Raw genomic sequence first — 15,789 nt, 5'->3', positions numbered from 1 at the left:
GTCCTTGTCTTTAAGGATGGGGATAAATACAGGTAGGGAAATAGGAAAAAAAATACCGCATATGCGTACCACAAAGGGTTCAAACAATGCCCTGAAAAGGGCACTGTTATAACGCAAAAAGCAAAAAAGAGCCTATAGCTCTTTACCACAGCGGGTCAAGAACAATAGAACGTCCTGAAGATTCAGGTTTCTGAAGTCAGTTTCACTTAACAAGTGTTTACCGAGTACTCGGAAACGCAGTTGCGCAAAAACTGGACAGTTACATATTAAATGATACGAAGTTCCATAATAGGATTCACAGCTATCACATACAAATGAATCAGCTTGCTGAATATTCGCCATGTGATAGTTGAGTCGGCAGTGGCCAGTCAATGCTTTGACCAGAATGCTGCAATTCTGCTTTGACAGGTTTGTAAGATACTTCGCCACCCTTGGAGATGGCTCAGTACAATACAATTTGATTTGACGACATGTCTCCAAACTATTCCAGTATTGTCTGTGTTGAATGACAGCCCAGGTGTGAATCTGAAGCATTACCCAACACTTCGATATCGGAATATCTGGATCAGGGCCAATGAAGTCATGTGATGCTCCGGTGCGAGCTAACTCATCAGCCAATTCATTTCCAGCGATGGAAGAATGGCCAGGTACCCATACAAAGTTCGCCAAGCAATAATCACCTTCGACCTAAAGTTGGCCGAAGCAAGTGCTTTAATAGCAGCCTGGCTATCTAAACAGAAGTATATTATTTTGCCTATTACGTGCTGCTGAAGTGCTGATTGCACTCCGTACATAAGAGCAAAGATTTCGGCTTGGAAAACGGTGCAGTGTCCACCAAGTGAGTAAGACTGATACAGCCTTAGCTCACGATAATATACACCAGCACCGCTCGACCTTCGAGAAAGGAGCCATCAGTGTAACATATGATGCCGTCTGAAATACTTCTCTCCAGATAACCAGATGTCCACTCTTCCCGGAAAGGAAATCTCGTGGAAAATGTCCTATATGGAAAATTAGAAGTAATTGTAAGATCATTTGGAGCAAGGTCAATTTTGTCCCAATTCACCAAAAACGGAAACAACGAGGTATGTGTTGATGTGCGGTTCACAGAAGTTCCTCTAGTAGACCGATTACCCGTAGACGATAAATGCAAGAAAGTGCTTCTTGTTTGAGATGAATGTGTAGTGGAGCAACGTCAAAGAGAGCTTCGAGCGCTGCCGTAGGAGTTGAAGAGAACGCTCCAGACATTGCCATTAGGCACATCCTTTGGGGATGGCCTTTTGTCACCACACTAGACATTCATAGGCCAATATTGGTCGAACCACAGTTGTGTAAATCCATTTGATTACTTGGAATTTAGACCCCAAGTTGTACCAAAGGTTCGCCGGCATTGCCCAAAGGCCATACAGTGTTTAGTCACATCGATTTCAGAATCTAAGAGACGCAAAGGTCGAACGCCATCACGGTTTCGCCTTTCCGTAAAAAGAACAATAGATGTTTTAATCGGATTAACTGGAAGATCATTTTGGCGACACCAACCCTCAACTACCTGAAAGGCATTTTGCATTAGGTCAAAAAGGGTGCTGAATCAGCACTGCTGATGCACATACCGACTAACAATGTTAGGTAGTCGTCGGCAAAACCATAAGTAGGAAAACCGCTATTATTGAGTTGCCTCAATAGCTATCTGCTACGAGATTCCACAAAAGTGGTGATAAGACTCCCCCTTGGGGGCATCCACAAACACTCAATTTCCTAATCGCCGCTTGACGCAATGTCTAGAAGAGATGTCGGTTTTTGAGCATTTGGTGAATCCAATTGGAAATCATTGGAGATATACCATGACCCCGTGCGGCTTCCAATATGGCATTGAAAGGCACGTTGTCAAAGGCACCCTCGATATCTAAGAAAACACCCAAGCAGGATTGCTTTTGAGCGAATGCGTTCTCGATATCGTAAACAACCTTGTGTAAAAGAGTCACAGTGGACTTTCCAGATTGGTAGGCAGATTGGTTCACTTGAAGAGGCGCGTTGGCCAGATGAACATCACGGATGTGATGATCCACAATGCGTTCTAAGCATTTCAGAAGAAAAGAGGTCATTCTGATAGGTCTGAAACACTTTGCTTCTTCATACGACGCACGACCCTTTTTCGGAATACACTTTACAGTACCTAGACAACCAATTTACACGTATAACGAAGTTTATGTTTATGTTATACGTACATTTATGTGATAAAGTTACATCGTATAAGATGCAGTAAAAGTGCCTTATGTGTACAAAAGTGGAGGCGCTATACGTACATTGACAGAACAAAAAAAAACGCTATATGACTTGAAGCGATATCTTATGCGATGCACAGTGAGCACTTTTGCGACGTAATTCAGCAACTTATGCGACTTAATAATAATAAAAAAAACAATTCTTGTCAGCTTGATATTGAACTAATGATCTTTGGATTGTTGAGCCACACTTCACACTTAACACCAAACGCTACTTATAAAACAAGCTGATTAATTATCCTGATATTCTAACCCACCTCAGTGTTTGGAATGCACTAGGTTCACCTGCGCTGTGCGTGTTTGGCAGACTATCTGGAGTTAAAAACGACAAGACACAATTTCACGAACAGTTTTCACTACACCTCTCTGGCAGGCACCCCCCATTGTTGATTAGCCAACACAAAACAAACAATGATGACTTTGTAACCATAATTACGGCTGTTCATTTTCTTTTAGCATTTTAGCACTGCACCCGCAATTCTACAGCAACTCTTCATTGTTATCACATATAAAATCGCATTTTGTATCAACATAAACACTTCTAGCTTATGCGAGTTTGTATGCACACTTTAACGAGTTTATTTGAACTGTTATGCGATTTCATCCGTACATCAATGCGATTTAAACAGGCACAATAAGATAAGTACCAAGCGAAGTGGTATAATCATCGCAGTAAGCAATTACATATTTGCGATAGTGACTTAAAATAGTACTTTATACAATCTACAGCGTGCATTCTTATGCGATTCCTGGTTATCTGGGCTGACATACTCTATGTTGTCCGCCTAATATCTCTGTGAGCCGAAAAAGGCGAAACATAGTGTTTCTTTCTACTTGCGTTGTCATATGGTAGGACTAATACTATTGTTTTAAATGAGGGGGTCAGAAGCAAAGGGGTGTAAGTGACCAAAACCTGATTTTGAGATAATGGACGTAAACTTTGACATCTTATAAAAAAATCAACGACAATCGAAAAAGTTCGGAATCGCCTCGAATATGCTACTATCAAGTATTTCCATCACTGGAGATGAACACAGACGTTATATACGTTGTTTGCTTCGAATATGAAAATTGATTTTTTTTTGGTCAATGGCACTTACACCCCTTTACCACTAAACTTCTGACTTACACCCCTTTGCCTCCAAACAAGTCCTCCATAGGGTTGAAACTTTAAGATTATGTAAAAAGTGTAGGGTGGGGCGGAGCAAGGATGGGTCGCCTAAGGATGGATCACCATAACTTTGTAAATACAAATCGTATTGGTTTGTATTCGTCCGCTACTCTTTAATACACTAGTTAGCTATGCTAAAAGTCCATAAAAAGTTCATTAAATACAAAATATGATGTTGAACAAGCAGTTTTAAAATATGATCGATTTTGCGCCGTGAAAAAAGTGCGGGGCAAGATGGGTCATCTTTTAAGTAATTCACATTTTCTCAACGAAAAACGTCAAAATATAAGATTTGTTCCGCATTCATATATGCTCCATATCTATGCTGAGTAAACAAGACCTACTAGCAAACATTTTATAAATTTATTTGGAATATAAAAAACTTAACGATTTGAGTGGTCCTAAGCCGACTTGAAAATCGATGTTTTCACTAAAAAGTATCATAATTTTAGGTTATAATTTTGAGCGTTCATGCCGCTTGATTGAAGTTATTTATGAGATAGTCTTGTAATAAAAAAATAAATAACTTTTGAATGCTCCAAAAATACGTTCAAAATTGAAGATGACCCATCTTGCTTCGCGGCCGTTTATATGGAGATTATATGGATATACCGCATAACAAAAATGGCTAAAAACCATTTTAATTTTTATTTCCAATGAGAGTGAATAATTTTTCAATCAATGCCCCAAACTTTTGTATATTCATGCTGGTCATCTAGCAAAATTATTAACATAATCAAAACATGTGCAATGCGCCCGAAAATGGCACTGACCCATCTTGCCCCGCCCCACCCTACTAAAATTGAAAATAAAATCTCGTTTTAAGTGAACATCTTGCTTGTAAGATGACTTAGTATTGTGACGAAAAGGTCACAGAGTTTATTTTCTGTTTGTTAGTAATTTAAATTGAAAATACATTTTATTAAATAAACATGTAAAATTAAAGAAAATGTGCGCTACTGTCACATGTTTTAAAATTTCACATGTTGGAGTATCAAAATGGCCGCCACACTGGCCACCTTTCATTCTACTCGAATTTCTTGACCTCAAATCTGGGATTGATAGCTTCAAGTGGATTTGAAACTGTTTCTTGCTGCTTGTTTACTTATAGTAAACACCGAGTAGCGTTTGCAGGCTAATGCTATTGACTAGTCACCAGAATTCCACTCGAGAAAATGTGAGGCGTAATGCGTTGTTCGGAAAGATATCCCTGGTGATCTTCATTCCCAAAATTCATTCAAGACTTTTTTTTTGTTTATTAGTTCTGAGGGTTCGTTATTTCAAGACTTGAACGAATTTGGCAATTTTTAGCCCACTTATTCATCATACTAAAATATTACAGAACGTTAAAGACATTAACCCGGTCTGACGTAATCACGCACTTTTTCTTATTTCTGCATGGTCCAGTGCACGAATTTATACTGGCCTGCTTACTCTCACACGAAATTTGACGTTTGAGAGGTGTCGGCACCGCTCAAACGTCAAATTTCATGTGAGAATAAGCATGCTAGCATAAATTCGTGCAGTGGACCATTAACGAGATTTTAAAGCCCTAGGCTAGTTCACCTAGCGACCCATGCTTTACTCACCTTCTAAAGGAAGAACTCAAATTATGCGTGTTTTTTGAGAGTCGTGTTTTTTGAGAGTGTGATTCCATCCCCGGTCGACGTGCTAGTCATGTGCTTTAACCATCACATCACATCCGCTCCACTCACACTTATTCTTTTTAAGATATGCTGTGTACATGCAATGTACATTAATATTTTTTATATTGATTATTTGGACAATTTGCATAAAGGGCGAACACGATGAAATTGCCACACAGAAAATATTGTATAACTTTTGATTGCGTTCGCCAAAATAGCTAATTTTTTTTACCATGAATAGTATATTATGTGTAGCTAATACCATAAAATTTTCATTAAAATCGGTTGAGTAATGGCGGAGATATCGTTGAAACAAGGAAATTGCCACTTGAGAATCATGTACAAACAAACATTTTTGAAAGTATCACTTTTTTGCCGTTTCAACGCTTGCGCCAAAAATACTGAACCGAATTCAATGAAAATTTTTTTGTACGTAAAGTATGTATGTAGAAGTAGTTTGTCAAAATTTCATTCAATTTGATCATACCGTTAAAAAGTTATAGCCATATATGTCGCACTATGTCACAATAAGCAGATGTGGTTTTTGGTGTAGTGAAATTCAAACTGCTCTTACATTGAAAGTACTCAACAAAAATGGCTGAAATTTTCACTGTTAACAGTTTAACACAACAATTTTACACTGTCAAAGCTTTATAAAAATCGGGACAGTGTTACCAGTTCTACAGTCAAAATAGTGCACGCGGAACTAAAAATGGTCAAAAAGTACCTAAAATTTACCTTGAAGCGATTTGAGTTTTGGATATTTACTAGAAAAAGTACTGAACCGATTTTGATCAAATTTTTACCACTTAATTGATACTATGTTAAGAATATCGAGTGAAATTTTCAAACGTTTTGATGAGGTAACAAAAAAGTTATAGCCTAAGTAATTTTTTGAAATGGGTGTACAAGTTTCCTAAAATCTCATTTTATGATATCGACAATATATGCGCCAATACTCAACCGATTTTAATGAAAATTTTATGGTATTACCTACACATAATATACTATTAATGGTCAAAAAATTAGCTATTTTGACGAACGCAATCAAAAGTTATACAATATTTTCTGTGTGGCAATTTCATCGTCTTCGCCCTTTATCTGTAGTTGAACAGGAGCCATTTCTTCTGTTTCTATCACTTTGATATTTACTGTTAGTAAAACATATAAGGAAAAACTAAATAATATGATACTTATGCGAAACATATCAATCTATGTTGTATTGCTTATTTTCAACGGAAAATATGTAATTCATATTGTCATTTTTGTGTATGAACGTCTAAAAAAGTTTGAGGCATCAGTTGGCAAATTCCGATGCTCAATTTCTTCTAGGAAAAGAAAACTTCTTCCATTGTTAACCAGTGATAAAATGTTCTTTCATCAAAGAAAATTGTGCGCCAGAATTCGACTACATTAAAAAATATATAAACCATAACTACCAACAATAACTTGGATGATTAAATAATTAGAAGAAACTAAATTGAAAGGTTACTTCAAAAACTATCTACAGATAATTGCAAATTTTACATTTCCAAGAACATTCGGCACGTGCGTCGTGGGCCCATACCATAAGACATGATTCAAAACATATATAAATGAATCATAGATGCACATTGCACATTGACTCACAATAAAGCTTGATATGTTGATTTTTGAGTATTTTTATAAATATAATACTGCACCCTTTTGCCTCCAAACAAATCTTCTCCATGGCTGAGCGTCATTTTTTCGTTCAGTGTGAAAACATGTTGAAACATTTTTAAAAATTACGGGTCTTTGGCAATAAACAAAGTCGATCTCGTAGAGTCACGTAGGATATGTATCTCAATTTTGAATTTTTGGTCACTTACACCCCTCTGCCTCTAACCCCCTCAAATGTTTTTATCTAATTCTTCCTTTTAACTAGAATTTCCTGTATTTCTTAGAAAATCAACAGTACCATAAGTTTACATCTCCAATGAACAACAAAAAAACTGAACAACCCCACTGAAATTCTAAGTAACGGCCCAAATGGCACCTGCACTAATCGAGTATGCAGTTCACCATACGCTGCCGCTTGGCTTTTCATTAACCTTCTTTTCTCCAGTCTGGTAACGTTTCATTAAACCTCGCACACCCGTCGGATATAATTCCAACCTGCTCAGTGACTTACCTTTTCCCCACCGATTCTCTTCCGCTTCCCTCCAACAGGCACCCTGCATCGCGCTGCATCTGGTGCTGCACTACTTTCTCATCACCAACTACGCGTGGATGCTGTGCGAAGGATTCTATCTGCACACGGTGCTGGTGTCGGCGTTCGTGTCGGAGAAAAAACTCGTCAACTGGCTGGTGGTGCTCGGCTGGACCACACCGGGCATCGTGATCATGGCGTATGGCTTTCTGCGAGGGTACGCTGGTTCCCAGGACGACACGATAGAGTACGTATGGTGTTGTGGGGTGGGTGGTTATGGGAGTTTAAGAGTCGGTGTGCGATTAGAGATTTGTTTTTATTTGCTTCATGCTAGTCCGATGCTCCAGTGTGATGCATTGCATGTAGCGTGGAGACTGTATTTTTAAACTTTTATGTCCCGGCCATCGATTGATGGTGTTTGGTGCTGCCCCTCAACAAGATAGATGGTAGTCAATTAGAAAACTTTTCCTATCAAATGCATTGAGAGGTTTTGTGTATAGCTATGTTTTCGATGCATGTCATGCCATGGGTTGGGCAAACTGAACAGCTTTTGAAAGCCAACTAACAACCATATCATCAATTTCAGGTGCTGGATGAACGAAACCGTGTACGATAACGTTTTCAAGGCTCCGGTATGCATCTCGATGCTGCTCAATTTGCTGTTCCTGTGCAATATCATACGAGTGGTTCTGCTGAAGTTGAAAGCTCCGGCGGGACCGCAAGGTACCGGTCCATCGAGAACGATACTGCAAGCGTTCAGGTATGTATGGGTGAAATTTCCAATCCAATTTTAGCCCTCGCTTAAGTGAAACGCATTAAAACCGATTACCTCTTTGATTTCTGTTTTCTCCGGACCATTATAGAGCCACCCTGTTGCTCGTTCCTCTTCTTGGCCTACAGTACATACTGACTCCGTTTCGACCCGATCCTGGACATCCTTATGAGCGAACGTACGAGATTCTATCGGCGTTTACAGCATCATTCCAAGTAAGTTAATAGATGTGTATGTAGAATTGAATTCTTTAGTTTTTGTTTTGTTTTATTTTAACTTGACCTGATGTTGCAATTGATTCAAAACAGAAATGACATTCTACTATCGAGAGAGTCATTTAGTTGATTTCTATTATACTGTAATTTTCACTTTTATTCCCACCGCAGGGTCTCTTCGTAGCTGTCCTATTCTGTTTCTTCAACGGAGAGGTTATCGCACAAGTGAAACGAAAATGGCGCACCGTATTCCTGCGGACCCGAACCAATTCCTACACCGCAACGCAAGTGTCCGTAAGTAAATCCCTTCTCAAAGACGCCCGACGGCAGTGAGTTGCAGTCCTCTGTCAACCCCAACTAAACCTGTTTTGTTCCTTTGCTCAAGCAATGTGTGACAATCTCCGATCACTACAAAATTAACTGCAATCATTGAATAAACTCAAACGAACAGTATTGTATCCCACATAGTGATAAAAGGCAATAATGAGGCTAACTCGCCGTCTTCAGGCGTTCTTTGTCCTTCGCGACAAGTCCACACTAATCGTACCTCGCTTAAGACTCCAACACACCTCTCTAACAAACGACACCATACGATCCCCAAAGCCAAACTCATCTGGTTGATCCTTGTTTGACCTACTGTTGTCTGTATGTTTTTGTTTATCGCTGTTTGATTGCACAACCCCCCTCAACTGATCCGTCACCACACAAAAAAAAAACTCCCTCCATTGTATTGTACGACTGTACCGACACCGCGTGGTGCTCCCTGAACACCTGAAGCGAAAGGCTAGGCATTCCTCTGTAATGACTGTTACTAGTACCTACTGCTAGATCCTTTTACACTCCAGCAAGTGAAATGTGAATGTGAATAAATTAATTGTAAAAATGTTATAGGAAAGCTCTAGAATTGGCTCTAACTCTGTTATGATATGTGATGTGAGTTTATTTATGAAGAATGTTCATAGTGAGAAAATAAATCGAATCTTTTTGAAAGCAAGACGGAATGGACTGTTGTTTTACCTTGAATGAAAGTCATTGATCGTAGATATATAGTTTGTAGATTTGTGTGTTGTTATCGACTCTAGGAATTAGCAATATGCCCCCATCTTAGAATAGTTATTGTGGTGTCCTCTCTTTCCAATATAGATCCCAAAAAAAACAATCGATGTCTGCCTCTCGGCGTCATGTCAAATTTATTCCAAAAAAAATATATAACATAAAAATCAATTATTGCAAAAAAGGTATTTTTGTTCTTTGCCTTTCTCGTACACTAAGGCCGGAACAAATCTCATTTTCTTCTTTTGTCACTTTGCTCGTTGACTCATCAAGGGGGCGGATAATAAATAATAATATATTTGTTGAACAAATACCCAAACAATTAGGTAAAATTGTAAAACTCATCGGATTTGTTAAGAAATTTTCTCCACAACTCTAATTTCAGTTCAAAATTTTTAAAGTATTGTATAATTTATTTATGTCCCCCCTCAAAATGTTGAATTCCGGCCAAAATTTTCCGAGGGGGGGTGACATTAGAGAAAATCGAAATTTGTGTCAGCCTAGTGTACTGGAAAGGCTATATGTTCACTCCAAAAATGACTTTTCGATAGAAGGCCCGGAGGGTCGAGTTACATATACCAATCAACTCAGCTCGACGAATTGGGGTGATGTCTTTTTTTTTTCGTCTAAACCATAGGGGGATAATCTGCACAACAGACACCCTAACAGAAGGTTAGGGTAGTGTAGGTCTGACAGGCCGTCTTCTACAACAAAAGTAAAATCCAGGACTACTCTCTCCTCGTACCCACTAAACCATTCCTATGGTCGCCAAACCCTACGTCTCTCCGGAACCACCAAGAAGGTATTGCTTCAGAGAGGGGCTAGTGCACATCGCACCCACAAGGTTAGCTGCGTAGCCTGCAGCAACGAACATCGATGACTCGCTTTGGAGAGTCCATCACGGTAGCATACTGACGCTTAGCCAGTTTCCCGAGTGGTCCTCGCCACTCCCTTTGTCCTCGGAAGGCGAGCAGGGTCAACCCCGCCCGCGCCCTACTGCTGAGCGGACATCAAGAACTGATGCCCACGTGCAACCCGATCTGACCTGCCCGTAAGGAAAAAGTCCTCCAATGATCCCCTACAATATCTCTGGAGATTGCTCTGTAGGAGCCATCACACCTCTCGTCTTGGCCATAACGATCCTGTAGGCGTCACCCCACGGGTTCGTATTGGCACTCTGACAGAGACCCTCAAAGCAGGCCTTTTTGCTTGCTCTTATCTCGGTCTTAAGCGCGGCTTTTGCAGCGGCGAACACCACCCACCGTTCGTTTCGCTCTTCCTCTGATCGTGCTCGCTGCATCCGCCGCCTAGCCCGTAGGCAGGCGCGGCGCAGGTCCGCAATCGCGTCGGTCCACCAGTAAGCCGGTGGCCTCCCATTTCTAGGGTGGACTCGCCTAGGCATGGTCGCATCACACGCACGTGAGAGCACCGCTACCAGCTCGTCGCCGTCTAAACCGATTAAGTTTCGCTCACGGCGGAGCGCCTCCCTAAATTTGTATTTGTATTTGTATTTATTAGATTTGACGTAAGCCTGGCAGTTATAAACTATTTTTCAGGTCAAGGAAATACCCCTTCGTCGAAGTATGATGTCTTCCATCTGCGAGGGCTTGGCCTTGGCCTAGCCGCCTCTTCTTCTATCCGCTGTCTGCTGTTATTGTAGTCGATACTGTAGCGAACCGCCAGGTGGTCGCTGTGAGTGTAGCCATCATCTACTCTCCAGTTCGAACTACTTGTTAGGCCAGGACTACAAAAGGTCACGTCAATAATTGACTCCGCTCCGTTTCGACTAAAGGTACTCTTGGTACCGACATTAGCCAAGTCGACATCTAAGATGGTCAGTGTTTCTAGCAGGATCTGACCCCGCTGGTTCGTGAAACGGCTTCCCCATTCCACGGCCCAGGCATTAAAGTCGCCCGCTATTACCACCGGCCTTCGCCCTGTTAGCACGGTCGTTAAGCGGTCCAGCATTTGCGTGAACTGCTCGATCGGCCACCGCTGAGGCGCATAACAGCTACAGAAGAAGACCCCGTTTACTTTGGCGACCACGAAGCCCTCATAGGTAGTAGACACCAACTCCTGAACGGGGTATTTACCCGTCGTCCATATCGCCGCCATTTTTCTGGTCCCATCCGCGACCCAGTTGCCGTTGCCGGTGGGTACTCGGTATGGGTCCGATATGATGGCGATATCCGTCTCCCACTCAGAAACTGCCTGACAAAGCAGTTGCTGAGCCGCATCACAGTGGTTCAGGTTCAGCTGCGTTACCTGCACTGTGATTTGTTGTTCACTGCGGCTTTCTTGAAGGCCGGGCACCTTGGACCACCCATCGGATGTCTGTTGTTCGAGGATTTCCCGGTACAGATCATGCAGATGGGCGGACTCGTGCAGCTTTGGGCCTTATGACCTTCAGCGCCGCATCGCCTGCACAGTTTGCGCCTGTCGGGGCCTTTGCAGTCCCACGACTTATGTCCTGGTTCCAGACACCTGAAGCAAACCTTTGGTGGCTCGTGGAATGTCAGGTGACATACACACCAACCCACCTTTATGCTCCCTACTTTAACGGACTTTTTGACGTCCGCCACAGGTAGCTGAACCAAAGCTATCTGTGTCCCTGCTGGCCCTTTCCGTAGCTTAACGGCTGCGGCGGCCACCTGCACATCGCACTGTTGCCGCAGTGCCGTGACGAGCTCTTCCACTTCGGTGATCTCATCGATGTCCTTGACCTTCAGAGTCGCCTCATGTGTCAGAGCCCTCACCTGCACACCCTCACCAAGGACCTCTTCTGCCAGCCTCTTATAGGCGGCGCCCTTGTGCTCCTTCTGGCGCTTCAGCTCCAGGATCATCTCGCCCGTACGAGTACGTCTAATACTGCGTACGTCGGCTCCAAGACCCTCAAGCTTGGCGTCGCTTCGCATCATCTTCAAGACGTCCGAGTACTTGGACTGTTCCGTCTTGATGACGATAGCGTCGCCTTTCTCGCGCTTGGCACCTGCCCTCCTACGCCTTGGCTTGGCGTCCTGCGCTACTACCTGCGGATTCGCCTTCTTCTTCCTCTTCCGCTCTACCTTCGTCCAAGGGGGGTCCTCCCCTTGGATCGCCCTACTCTGTGGCTGTTGAGGGCCCACTAGCGGTCGCAACCCCTTGTTCCCATCGTTCCGGGACGGGCCAGCCTTTTCAGGCCCACCCTTCCCAGCTTTCCGGGAACCCTGGCTGGGGTCCGACCTTCCGACATTATTACCCAAGTAGCAATTTTAATTTTATCAAAGTTTTTTAGCGATTCAAAAGTCCTAAACATAAAACCATTGATGCCGACTTGAAAATGCTCTCGAGTTCTTGTATGCCTCAATAAGCCCACGTTCTGGCTAGTTGGCCCAGTCTTATTAGGGTCCACAGGACTTCGTATGCAAACCGGCTTAGGATTTCGGGTTGTATCATAGTTTTATCAATCTTCTAAATAAAACCATCTTCTGACTTGTCAAATATTTGTTTTGATTATTTTTCACTCTTCAATGTTCGATCGTCAGAATAAATTATTATGTTTGATTGTTTATTCAGCCATCAATTGGAAAGACGCAGATATGGAATTCAGATTTGTTTTCCTATTTAATACGTGTCAGGAGACATGCCACGGAAAATTTGTGGTGAATGTGACTGTGATAATGACAAAAACTAAGTGCGCCACACAAACTATGCAAAATTTGGAAGTTAAATGCATTTAATTTACTCGGTGGAATTGGGTGCAAAAAAGGTTTTTTCAACACAGCGGAGTTTAAAAGACATTATGTAATTTTTCTGACAAAATAAAATTACGGAAACGTGTTGTATGGTTTAATTTGATCTTAAACGGTACGTGAAATCATAAAATTGAGTAATAATTTTTCTGTATTTACATGAATTATCCCGGCTAGGCGACATATTTTTCTGATAAAACTCTGTGTTGCCGGGGCCCATAGCGTAGTGGCTACACGTTCACTTCATAAGTGGATGGTCATGGGTTCGATCCCAGCCCCGGCACTTGCAATTTTTCGTCAGTTGCTCTTCCCCCCGAGAGCGGCTGACACCTGACCCTCTTCTGAGCATATGCTCTAACGGACCCGGAAACTTGGATATCGGCTAACGGCATCTCATAATGGACCCCCCAATCGGACTGGAAATGGAACTGGAACAAGAGCCACACAGCAACATCGTGCTCATCATTCTACCATGGACAGAGTAGATAAAGTGATAGCAGCGCAAAGGCTACCAGTTCGAATTAGAATTAGAATAGAATACATTTAGGCGCTGTACAAAGTGTTTAGTGCAGCCGCCAATTGGAATCGCTCACGCAGTGCCCTAGTGGACAAAAGAGCTGTAAATTAGGTTAAGTGGTTGAAGAATAAAAAAAAAAAAAAAAAAAAAAAAAAAACTCTGTGTTCCTAATGATTCCTCCAATAGGGCTAACCCTCCTGAGGTAGTCATAACTGAGCTCATTATAGAACTAGCGGTTTTATCACAGCATTTTTTTGGTTTATGTTACGGCCACGAAATCTTTTGTTGGTTTTATGTATTGCCTCACAGTTTTGTGTATTTGTTTACAAAAAAAAAATCTCTTCGACAACAACAGCAAATGCAAGTTTTATTGAAATGGTATATAATAAGTGATAAAACCAATTCATGTCTACTTGCAAGTCTTTAATTGAAGATGTTTATAGCAGAAGTTATATGATAGTTTTATGGAACGCCAAAGGTTCAAAGTAAAAAACTACCACATAAAACTAATTTAGAACAACTAGCTTTTTGACATGCTCGTACAAAACCAGGATAAAACACGAATAAACCTTCAAGGCATGCTGATTGTTACTTGGGTACCGACTTTCGGGGTAATGATTCGCCTGGCCTTGCGGGCACCGCCAGACAGCTCCTCGCCTGACAGTTGCCTCGCCCGCTTCTGCGATTGCTTGCCCCGTTTGTCGCGAGCAGTCGCTTCCGCCTTATTCGGACTTCCTGCGAAAAAGAAGGCCTCCGTTTGGGTAAACTTCGGCACTTTCTCATTTGCAGGCTCCGCTGCTGCAGCAGTCAGCAACGCGAGTGCCGCGTGCTCCTGCTTGGCATCGTCGATCGACGCCCTAAGTCGAAGCAAGGCCGTTTTCAGGTCCTTGCTTATGTTCGACTTAGTGGACGCAAAGTCGATGATTTTGCCAAGCTGCTGCTCAGCCACCTCTATTGCGGACCGTCCTTTGGATCCTCGGTTGACGGCCCTCAACAACCACGCTCCGTCCATAACCTCCACCGGCTGGCTTGCCGGGAAGTGGACTGGAGCACCCATGCTTGAGCTGCGTACGCAACTCCCAGCGCCTATCTCCTCACTTCTCCTTGTCGGAGATCTCATCAACCCGCTTCTTGCGAAGGGGTTGATCCCACCACTATTTCCACCTAGATTCTGATTTTTATTTGACTTCATGATTAAATCCCACGAGTAGCACGGGAAAGAATGTCCACCACGCCAGAGCCCTGCATTAACGCGGTAAGGGACAGCTTACTGTGGGGGGTGACCAGGTACCCCACAGGCTCCGTTAAAGATCGAGCATCTTTTTCACCCCCTCGATCACTCATTCCTCAGCACGGGTCGCTTGACACCTTGAATTGGGGTTAGTAGTCCTATTCTTAGCCGGCGACTACGCGGCTGACTCGCAAGCGGGGGGGTGCGTCAGGCCCCAGGACTTTCGTCCCTGCTGCCCCAGTTGGGGGGGGGGGTCTGTGTGTATGGATGTGTGTATGTGTGTGTACAAAAAAAAAAACTCACCTCACTTTTTGGCAGTAATGTCCGATGGTTCATTCGACGGGGAATCTGGTCCCATTGTTTCCTATTGAAAATGGTTCGGATCGGTCCAGCCGTTCCGGAGTTATGGCCATTTAGGTGTTCCGGACCGATACCCCAGGAAGGGGCCAGATATGAAAACGCTCCAAACCCATGCATGCGACACATCAAACTACGGCATTTTCGATAACTTGATGAATGGTTAGCAGGAAAATGGTCACAGACCATATCTGAACCGGTAATGTCCCGTAACCGGTTCCGGGTGTCCCGCTGGAAGTGGCCAAACATAAAAGCGGACTAAACCCATGCATGCGACATATTGAACCGCGGCTTTTTTGAAAACCAGACGAACGGTAAGCAAGACAACAGTCTCAGACCATATCTGAACCGGTTGTGTTTCGGAACCGGTTCCAGTGTCCCGTCGGATGTGGCCAAGTATAAAAGTGAACCAAAGCTATGCATGCGACATATCAAATAGTGGCTTTTTTGATATCCTGATGAACAGTAAGCAGGAAAATATTCTCAAAACATATCGGAACCAGTGGTGATCCGGAACCGGTTTCAGGTGTTCCGCCGAAAGTGGCCAAATATAAAAATGAACTAAATCCATGCATGCGACATATCAAACCGCGTATTTTTCGATATCCTTGTGAACAGTAAGCAGGAAAATATTCTCAGAACAT

General features: G+C 42.6%; 1 protein-coding gene across 1 annotated transcript in view; it reads left to right on the top strand.

Annotated features, from left to right (window-relative positions):
* Positions 1–15,789, top strand: part of LOC115265584 (calcitonin gene-related peptide type 1 receptor) — a 352,478-nt gene that overhangs the window by 328,801 nt on the left and 7,888 nt on the right. Inside the window, 4 exon segments of the mRNA XM_062849706.1 lie at positions 7,290–7,516; positions 7,856–8,029; positions 8,133–8,256; positions 8,428–8,550. Of these exon segments, the coding sequence (XP_062705690.1) occupies positions 7,290–7,516; positions 7,856–8,029; positions 8,133–8,256; positions 8,428–8,550 (648 nt within the window).

Source organism: Aedes albopictus, chromosome 2 (genome assembly GCF_035046485.1).
Source record: "Aedes albopictus strain Foshan chromosome 2, AalbF5, whole genome shotgun sequence".
NCBI classification, from domain to species: Eukaryota; Metazoa; Arthropoda; class Insecta; order Diptera; family Culicidae; genus Aedes; species Aedes albopictus.
The sequence above is the reverse complement of the archived record's forward strand: the minus strand, read 5'-3'. Positions and strand labels throughout refer to the sequence as shown.